Source organism: Nelumbo nucifera, chromosome 5 (genome assembly GCF_055504915.1).
Source record: "Nelumbo nucifera cultivar China Antique chromosome 5, China Antique-T2T, whole genome shotgun sequence".
Classification (NCBI taxonomy): Eukaryota; Viridiplantae; Streptophyta; class Magnoliopsida; order Proteales; family Nelumbonaceae; genus Nelumbo; species Nelumbo nucifera.
In genome coordinates, this window is record NC_142653.1 from 77,756,577 (window position 1) to 77,767,370 (window position 10,794).

General features: G+C 41.6%; 1 protein-coding gene across 1 annotated transcript in view; it reads right to left on the reverse strand.

Moving 5' to 3' along the window:
- Positions 1-6,707, reverse strand: part of MMT (methionine S-methyltransferase) — a 108,494-nt gene extending 101,787 nt beyond the window's left edge. Inside the window, exons 1-7 of the mRNA XM_010253998.3 lie at positions 6,307-6,707; positions 5,140-5,333; positions 4,648-4,854; positions 3,775-3,870; positions 3,270-3,458; positions 2,656-2,844; positions 2,332-2,568 (exon numbers count right to left, since the gene is read on the reverse strand). Coding sequence (XP_010252300.1) covers positions 2,332-2,568; positions 2,656-2,844; positions 3,270-3,458; positions 3,775-3,870; positions 4,648-4,854; positions 5,140-5,333; positions 6,307-6,541 — 1,347 coding nt within the window. The 5' untranslated portion in view covers positions 6,542-6,707. The remainder of the gene's footprint in view (positions 1-2,331; positions 2,569-2,655; positions 2,845-3,269; positions 3,459-3,774; positions 3,871-4,647; positions 4,855-5,139; positions 5,334-6,306) is intronic.
- Positions 6,708-10,794: the final 4,087 nt, after the last annotated feature.

Sequence of the window (10,794 nt, forward strand, 5' to 3'; positions counted from 1 at the left end):
AAGGTGTTGCAAAGAACAAGCTAGAGCATGATCTACGCAAGTTGAGAATGTGTGACATTTACTCCCAACTTGAGGGGGAATGTTGAGTTGGTCCAAGTTGTTTTTTATTTAGTTAGGAAGTTGTTGGGCTTTAGGCCCATTAGTTTATGTTTTTTTTTTTAAGTTGTGACTATTCAGCTATATTAGTAGCCGCCCTACCAAGGGCATCCTTATATCTCATCCTTTAAGTTAAGTATAAATATAATGAGAGGTAGGCAGCTAGGGTTAATTTTTACAATCCTGATTGACTTCCTACTCTTTTCTTCTTCTCCTTTCTTCTCTACTGCTGAAATCTTCATCCTCCCCCTCTTTCCTTTCACAAGAAACTCGACTAAATCTGCAATTAGTGATTTCTACTGATGGTAAAGTGTGCAGATTGAAATAAGCAATTTATGGGTTGAAACAATCTCCTCGTGCTTGCTTTGGGAAGTTTAGTGAAGTGGTGAAGAATTTTGGAATGAAACAATGCCAGGTTGACCACTCGGTGTTTAGCTATGATTCAGAAGCTAGAAAGATTTTATTAGTGGTCTATGTGGATGATATTATCATAACTGGTAGTGACAAATTGGGGATCGATAAACTAAAGGTCTTTCTACAAAGCCATTTTCAAACAAAAGACCTTGGGACATTGAAGTATTTCTTGGGTATAGAAGTTGCTAGATCAAAACAAGGTGTAAATCTGTGCCAAAGAAAATATGTTCTTGATCTACTGGATGAAACAAGACTTTTAGGTGCAAAACCGGTTGAAACTCCCATGGAGCCAAATGCTAAGTTGAGCAGTGATACAGGGGAAATATTTGATGATCCTAGAAGGTATAGACAGTTAGTGGGGAAGCTAAACTATTTGACTATCACGAAACCAAACATCTCATTTGCAGTCAATGTGGTGAGCCAATTCATGCAAAACCCTCAGATACCTCACTGGGATACTGTTCTTAGAATTATAAGGTACCTGAAGGGAGATCTAAGCCGTGGTTTATTGTACAAACCGGGAGGAAGACTTGAGGTAATTGGGTATACAGATGCAGATTGGGCAGGCTCTGTATCCGATAGAAGATCTACTACAAGTTACTGCACATTTCTTGGAGGAAATCATGTGACATGGAAGAGTAAGAAGCAGACGGTTGTGGCAAAGAGCAGTGTTGAAGCCGAATACAGAACCATGGCACACACTACATGTGAATTAGTATGGCTGCGGAATCTCCTACAAGAAATCGGGTTCTCCATGGATAGACCTATGAAATTGTACTATGACAATCAAGTTGCACTCCACATCTCATCTAACCCTGTTTTTCATGAGAGAACAAAGAACATAGAGATTGATTGCCACTTCGTGAGGGAGAAGGTCCTTATTGGAGAGATAAGCACAGAACATGTGGGCTCAGGTGATCAATGGGAAGATTTGTTTACAAAAGGCTTAAGCTCAGGGAGAGTGAACTATATATGTAACAAGCTGGGATTATATAACATATATTCTCCAGCTTGAGGGGAAGTGTTAGACCTAGTCGAATAAGGGTAGATTAGTCATTTTATTTCTATTAAGTTATATGCTTATGTGGCAGTTTTAATAGAGACTTCTTGTCCCATACTTAAGTGGGGGGCAGTTTAGTCTTTGTACAACTAATTAGAGGCTAATTCATATTAGGGTCAACTGATAGGGTTTAGGCTATCAAATTTGACTGTTCCTTTCTTCTTCTTCTTCTTCTTCTTCTTCTTCTTCTTCTTCTTCTTCTTCTTCTTCTTCCTCTTCCTCTGGTTCGAACTGCTGAAGCCACTGAGATAACATGTTTCAATTTTAGTCAAGCATTTCCCTCATATCTATTGTCTCTTTGCATCTTGTGTTGGTAGGATAGTTTCATTATGTTTTTCATTTTTTGAAGGTAGAATATTTTGCAGTTCCCAATAGATGTAGGCTGCCAAGCCAAACCGCATTAAATCTGTCTTCTTGCATCTTCTTCCTGTTATTATTTTTCTCTGCGGGTTTACAGTAGAAGTTTTACAGTTAAATCAGAAAAAAAAAAGACCAGAAGCCATAAAAGCATCTAGAACTATAAACAGAAAGTTGTTACAAGCTGCAACAACCACTACATTAATAGAAAATCAAATACAACAGTCACTTAGACCTACTAAATATGCACATGCAAACAAGAAAAAACAAACACAGCACAGATAAAGAACATAAGTCATGCCTTTTCCTTTTAATGAAATTGTTTATATTTACTTATCAAAACAAAAAATAAAATAAAGAACATACATAAAACAGAAGAAAAAAAAGAGAGAAGGTTTATTTACATCATTATTAAGTGGAATATGATGATATATTCTCATAAAGTTTGCAATAAGATTACGAAATCCAGTGCTTCCAGCCGGTGGCTCATATGGGAAAAATGACTTCTCTTTCAAAATACTGGCTAGACAAGCTAGGAATGGTATCTTCTCATCAGCAACAGAATCATCGCCGAATGATAAATCCAAAGAATTGCTGATTTCTTGGAAGCCATTTTTAAGAAAATCAAAAATTATCTTGACCTGTCAATTGATTTCTTTAGTCAGTCACTTGAATTCCTGCACAATTAGGTGCCATATGTTAAGGTGTAAATCAGCTTAAATGCATGCCTGATTTGGTTGACGAAGTTGACAACTGTAAACCGATAATGCATGTGAGATACTACCACCAGATTTCCCATAGGCCCAGGCTGTTCGAGCACAAATAGGCTGATCCCCAACTAGGCCCATGAAGAACTCAAAGCGATGGCGGCTGTTCTTTTCAATTTCAACCAAGGCTGATATATCTGTATCAGCAGCCTGCAACAGCAAGAATATACAAACCAACTATCACCCTACAAAATAGGCTGTTAAAAAGAAAGCAAATAAATTTATGCAGATTCAGAAGGGACACAACCAAATAAAATAAAGAAAAAATAAAGGGCAGCCCAGTACACAAGGCTCCCACCAATGCGGGGTCTGGGGAGGGATAGATGTACGCAGCCTTACCCCTGCACTTACAAAGAGGACGTTTCCAAGATTTGAACCCAGGTCGCAATGGAACAACCAACAACGCAACCACTGCGCCAAGGCTCACCCCTCAAGGGACACAACCAAATATCAACCTTTATTTATGATCATGATGCCTAATGACAGACAGTCATGCAATTGGAAATAAAATAAGCTTCTTCTCTGTGTTACCTTTCTTAGCAGTAACCAAATCAAAGATAATTAAGACAACTAACCTGGATAACTTTAGTTTGCCAAAGCTTTGTTACACGGAAACCACGACGTTCAAACAAGCGCTTGCATACACCTTGTCCTGGACGACCTCCCATGTTAAAGATCATAATTCCCGTAGGCTTGATGACAGCTATTCCTTCCTCAACTGCTCGGGCAATGAGACCTAAACCAAACTGATCCTCAACAAAACCCTGGACAAAATAAACAATACATACTGGGTTTTCTTAAACCTGACAATATTATCATTCAGACCCTTGGGTCAAATAGTGGGACTTTGGGTATATACTGAAAGATCACATTATGAACCTAACACAAAACATATCATTATAAAGTTTGTGCACAACAAAGTTCACTACATGTACCAGCCACACAAGATATCAATAAAACTTCCAGACTGACAAGTACAAGAGTTTACTTTTTGGATTTGGGCTTTAGTAATTTGCAAAGTGCCAACAAGTTACTAATATCAATGAAAGAAATATGAACTTGGCCATAAGCTTTTCTCACCTGAAGGGCACAATAGTTACTTAACGAATATAAGAATTCCTCGCTTGCATTTTCTGTGATCATTTTTGACATAGCCTCTGGATTTGGGTTGAGTATCTGAAAACAAGAAGGAAAATAAAAATAAAGATATCCTTTCAAGAAAGAAATAAATTTATGGAAGTTCCAAGTAGGGAACTTCCCTACATGACCTACTCTATTTCTGCCAAATAGGGTGGATAGAAAAGGCCATAGACATAAGCTTTGGTATTTCTTTTTTCTTTTGCATAAAGTGGATGATCTAAGTCTCAAGCAGGTATTCTCATGCATGTAAGCCCAAGATTTTACCATTACACCAAAGCATCAGTCATATGTATGTATACATGTGTTGGTGCATGATATTAGGGCTGCAAATAATATCTATTTTTCATAATTTGATCCATGTATAATTTGATTGAATATGCATCCACCCCAAAGCCAACAGTATTTAAACATATATTTATTAGTAAAGTTGGCTTCGATGTTGTAGCTTTATTAAAGATTTATAGATTCAAGTATCGTAGAAATTATTTTTAAGTCACTTTGTTCATGATATAATATAACAAAGTAATTCCTAGTTGCTTATCAATAAAATAATTTCTAGATTATTTTATCACTAATATATAATACCCTAATCATTCTTCCATAAGAACAGGTAATATCTGAATCTGATGGATAATATTTGATTAAAATCTGAATGTTAGTGGATAAAATTTGGATCTAGGTATTTTCCATTTCTAGTCCAATCAATCTGCATCCCTACAGACATTTAGTAGTTGAGCTACAAACTTATAGCATTAAGGATATACTAGTTACTTAAAACAAAACATCTTTTGGAGATATATAATTTGACAATACCTGAGGTATGCATCCAACAATTCGTTCCAATTGTATGTTGTGATTTCTACAATAAGCTAGCAGATCAGATTCATGAAACTCCACCCTGTCTAGTAAAGTTTTCTTCTCTCCATCATAGATTGGTTGCCCATTCTCATCCAGAGCATTTAAATACAGATTTATCCATGAAACTTTTACTGCTCTTGGGTTTATATCAAGGCCATAAATCTGAAAACAGTGGTGCAGACAATTCTTAGAAAACTACTAAAAAGCAGGAAATAACAATATAATACATCCCTTCTTAACGATGGGACTCATGACAAACTGCAAAAGTTTAGGTATATATTTAGAATTGTAAATAAGGGTAAAATACTGAAAGATTCATCTCCAGCAACAATAACCTTTTTTGTTCATGAATGAAAGGTCCTCAACCTCAAGGCACGAGTTAAGAACCAAAGATGCAGTTCCAGCTTCTCTCAGAAAATTACAGTGGTGAAAAAAGAAAGTACAAACCTTCAGCGGAGACCACTTTTCAGCAAGGGCAATGGATATCCATCCATTTCCACAACCAAGTTCAGCAACTATCTTGTCCTTGAATATAGAACTAGGATGCCGATTCAATCCTTCATAAAAAGTGAAGGACCAGTCTTCTGGAATGAAAATGCTTGGGATCACCATCATTGTCAATTTCTTCCTCCTCTGATAGCCTGAAATTGGGGAGATAAGGGTATCAGCACACTGAATGCAACGCTGACATGATGACAATATTGACTGAAACTTCATCAACTAAACCAATATTATAGACACTATATCCTAAATGGAACCAAATCACACTGGGGCGTGATCAAGTGAAAAGACCAAGGTCATCCTATGATTCATACTGGTCAACGATAAAGGATGCTTCAATAATATGTTAAATTTGGTGCCTCGATTACTTTCAGTTGATTAATATCATCAATTCCCAGTTACAATTGGGAGATTTTGTTTTTGCAGGGTGGAGCTAACAACGAGGACTTGTATCCACAAGGTAAGAGGAGAACCAGATTCTAAAGAGACAGTAATCAAGTGGTCGTCTTTCAATTCATTATAATATCTTCTAAAACATTTTGTTTCCACATGGAAGAAGTTTGGGAGGACAAAACTAACAAACTCGCTTCCCTCTTTATCTATTTTCCTTTTTCCTTTTCTGTTTCATTTTGAGGTGGCAAGGGAGTGCAACTCGTGTATTCTGTGCCCTTTCAGCCTCAACAAACAGTAATATATCGGAGATGATCTTGCTTCCAGAAGCTAACAACATAATTTCTGTCTGTTTCGTTCTTTTTTTCTTTAACTGCCTCTAACGTTTTAACGAAACGCTGGCTGATCCAATAAGAGCCTTCAATTTTGTAGCTAAAATGAATAAGAGAACGAACCCAACTCAACTCAAAAAAAAAAAACATTGTCGGCTACATGAGAACAAAACCAGATAAAGTAAACAAAGGAAAAACGAAAAATGTCTGGTTGATCAAGAGTCGGTCCACTGTGCAGTTACTAAACTTATACACAAATAGAGGAAAAAAAAAAAAAGTAGCGGAAATGAAGAATAAGTCATCAACTAAAGGAACCCGTATCCAAATGGAAAAACACGATGTCCGCGCAAAAACAGAGGTGGAAAAAGGCAAATGAGGAGAAGGAGAGAACCTTGGTGGTCGGCAAGATGGATATCGTGGATACGGAAATGGAATTTCTGGAGGCATCGATCTGAGTCCTCCTTCGAATCGAAACGCTTCTGCAGACTCGCCAAGAAGACCCGAGCTTCGGCTCTGGTGGTCGGATCTTCCAGCTTCTCCAGCAAAGCTTTGAAGGCACCGTACGCCGCGTCTCCCGACTGCTCACAATGCTTCAAGAACTCATCCACTCCACTGAACGAACCCATTTTCCTCTTCTTCTGTTCGATCTAATTGCTCAAAAAAAAATAAATAAATAAACTTCTGAAGCTGAAGCAAGAGAACAGAGAAGGAAGAAGGATCGGTCAACAGATAGCGGAATGAGAAAACAGGAAGAAGTAGAACATCGATAGGAGTGTGTTATCGTTCGTTTGCTTTTTTTGGGCATTGCTGGCGGGGATTTAAAACAACCCACCGTTACAGACCCCACCTCTTGCTAACTTCCTTACAGGTACTGATAAGGAGTTGAGGATTCGATGAAGCGACACCCCGTAGTATTTAACGGTTGGGATTCGATGAAGCGACAAATTGAATTCCAAATCAGCTGCAATTGATGGCTGTCTGAGGAGAATGAGAGTGAAGTAGTTAGGAATCCAAACATCCATCCCACGGAATCCTCCTCACGCCCGCCGTACATTAGGAATATCTCTCATTGATGAAAACAAGTGCAGTGAGGGAGATGTTCTCGATGTGCGGCTGCAACGTGCTGTGAGGTGGGTGTGTGAAGTAGGAAATTCGAAAAGTAGTTGGAGGTATATGCTTGATAATGACGTGGTGCGTTATTATTGGTTAAATAGCCTTCAACACAAGTATCTATCTCGTGGGTCGTGGGACCCTAAAATAATTGTCATAGTAGTAAATTATTATTATATTATCGCAGTACCTGATAATATCACTAATATTTTTTCATTAAAAGAGGGGTTGGTGTTGACTGTTTGACAAGGTAAAACAGATCCTTTTCAGGAAAAAAAAGGTCATGTGCTCTTTATGTTACACCATAATACACTTTATACCGTAAGATCTTAATCAAGCGGCCAGTGGTTAATGGATGGAGAGATTAAGTTTACACGAGATCAGTAAAGTACAATATGGGTTGCTGATTGGTTAATAGAAGCACCACGATCTACATTGAATGATTGAAAACTGTACAACTTGGGAGAAAGAGACAGAGAGATGTAATCCGCGTTGGACTAAAACCTGAAATCACGGCATTTGGATGCATTTTGGGAGTTGGCTCCTCACACCAACGTTACGCATACAACGCGTCTCAGCCGTACATCGGAAACATCTCTCATATGTTTTGTGTTGTTATTTATGCGGAGATGTTCCCAATGCATGGTGATGGTGGGATGGAGCTGTGAGTTCGGTGGTGTCAGCAAAAGTAAGTTTCCCATTGTCGGGCTTTTCCGTGAGCCCGATGTGTCTCCGCTTCCCGCGAGGACGTCAATGGGGTCTCACCCCATGTTGTGCAGGTGGTATGACCGACCATCTACCCCGCATCCCTTTCGGGGCAGCGTTTTAAAAATGGAAAAATCATCCATTGGACGTTCCGGCTGGTGCGGAGTTTTGTGTCGACCGGATCGACAATGAAAAACGGTGGTTTTATAAAAGCATTATTTCCTACCATCAGGCTTCCAGTGAACCTAGAGTGTCTCCGCCTCCCGTTACGTTGAGGGGACCTCACCCCACACTATGGAGGTGGTACCACCGACCAATACCATTTACCCCGTGCCCCCCCCCCCTCAGGACTACATGCCAGAAATGGCAAAACCACCCACTGGGCAGTCCAACAAGTATAGAGGTGTTCTATTCCGACTAAACCTACACCATCCTATTGCCACTCCCCCATTAAGCATATCAACACCTTCTGGTCGCCCATCGGCCCAAACACTGTTTCCCACCATTGGGCTTCCCCGTGAGCTCGAGGCTTCTTCACCTCCCGTGGGGGTGTCAAGGGGACATCACCCCACGTTGTGGAGTTGGTATTGCCAACCATCTACCCCCATGCCCCCTATCGAACAACGTGTCAAAAATGGCAAAACCACCCTCACAGTGGCACTCACCCACCAAGTATCTCGACACCTTCCAGCCACTCATTGGCCCAAAGGCTCGGACCAATGATGGTCGGGCTTCCCCGTGAGCCCAGGGTGTCTCCGCCTCCCATGGGTATTGATGGTGCACGATCTAAATACTCCTAGCTGGAAGACGACCAGAACTCTGGTTGGGCGGCGAGCTGAACCGATCTGCAGAATAGTAGATCAGAGAACTCGGGGTAGCTGACCCGGCGAGGTCGCTCCGATGCTTAAGTCAATACTTTTACTATAAATGTGAGTTGAATCTTGAGTGCTTGAATGCTAGTGAGTAAAATAATCACATGTACCTTTGCCTTGAAATTTTATGTCCTTATATAATGGAGTAGCCATGGGCCTTACGAAAGAGCTCCGGGATCTCCGAGCTGTGCAGATAAGGTTTGTTCCGTTTTTGAATGAGAGCAATATGTTGATAAGGTTTATCGTTTACCCCCAATTCAGACGGAGCTAGGACAAGCCTCATCGTGATCCCGAGAAATTTGGGGTCCGTTGGGGAGGCCTTTGGAGCAGGTTATGTGGCGTTTCGACTCATTAGCTCCGAACTGGCACTTCGATTCTTTAGTCCCGAACTGGAATGGGTATCAAGGTGTCTCTACGCCAAAGTGGTTTCTTAGGCCGAGGTGACGGGGTACTCGAGCTCCGAATGTTGCGAAATGGGTTCGTTCGGCTGAATTGTCATCCCTCAAGCAGACCGCGTCTACATGTCCTCTTCTTACTAGGTCGTGCCAAATTCATCAATTGCCCCCCACTCCTCGTGCCAGTGGTTCCAACCCGGTGCGGGGAGTTCACGACAAGTTCAGGTGGATTTGGCACGAAGTCTAGACAATTTGGAGGGCGAACTATTGGTCAGGCCTATTCAACCATCTAACTCAACCATGAAATGACCCAAGTCACGTCTCGGGCATGCGCAGACGTCACATTGTTTATAAACTCCGTGGATGCCAAAGGGCGCACTCAATCAATTTCGTCCTCGGGTAGCGTACAGTTGATTTTCATGGGAGTCATCGGATCGTACAAGTCTCAACCGTTGATTGCCGAATGTGGTGGACTATAAATAAAGGGCCGAAGGGCCCATTACCTTCGCCATAACTTGTGTAACTAAGCTCTACTGAGGTCGCGTCGGAGTCCTTTAGCTCGCCATTCTTCCCTTTCGTGTCTGAGGTCGTTATTGTCTTTTTGGTGAGTTTGTCTTCTTCCACTAGTTGTTCCCTTTTCCTTTTCCTGTCCAATATGTCTAGTGCTAGCATAGATAGGTTACTTAGCGATACTAGTGAACCCGAGGGTGCCGAGGTGCGGTCCTTGGCTCCCGTTGGTGGGGACAGTTCTTTGCTAGAGAGCTCTTCCTTACACCTTTTAGGAGAAATGCCTTTGCCTGACGTCGGGCCATCTCAGCTTGAGGAACCCGATCCTCAGATAGAGCGACCGACATCCGGAGGGGGGGTCCCATCTTCTTCTCGAGGTCGGGATCCAAACGACTTTGATCCTTCCACGAAGACCTTGGATAGATTGTTGTCCTTGGTAGCCCGTTACCGTCTCCCCGACGCCCTTATCTTCAGTATTCCTTTGGGTCAATACCCTTGGGTTCACGGTCACCACGAGCTCACGGTTTTTGAGGAGCAGCTTGTAGCTAGGGTGCGCTTGCCGCTCCGCCCTTTCATCATAGAAATCATTAAGTTCTTCAACATCACCATTGACCAGATACACTCGAACTCTATCCGTACCATTGTTGGCACGACCTCACTTTTCCACGAGTATAACTGACCTCTTACCCTAGAAATCTTTAGTTTGATTTGCTCCATCAAGAAGAACTCTTCTTGCTTGTGCGGGGACACCTGGCTGAGCTATTATATTTCTCCTCACGCTGGGTTCAAGCTTTTGTTCGGTAACCCGAACAAAGAGTTGGCCTGGAAGAGGAGATATTTCTTTGTTCGGATGCTGAGATTAGGGCGATCATCAACTCTTGGAGGGACCTCCACCTTGAAATGAAAGATTTATTGGCTGAGGAAAAGCTTGTACGAGCTGGGCTGAGTCCTCCTGGTAGGCCTCCACCTCGACACACACATGACTTTTCCTTTTTTTCTTTTTGCACTTAATTAAGTTCGTGGCTAACTCCTTTTCTTTTCTCTTGCATAAGCTATGACGAATGTTGACGCTGCTAACCTTCTAAAGAGTATTCAGAAGGGAAAGAAGAGAAAGGCCTCAAGAGGTCCCATCAAGAGGAGGCCAGTTCTTCGGATCCTTTCCAACCTGAGGTCGTTGCGCCAGAGCCGATCTTGGCCAAGCTCCTGGAGGAGGTTCGCCCCCAGCCTCCAGTTGTTGACTTGGACGAGGACCAGGATGAGGGAACCCCACCTCGCGAGCCTGAGGGTACT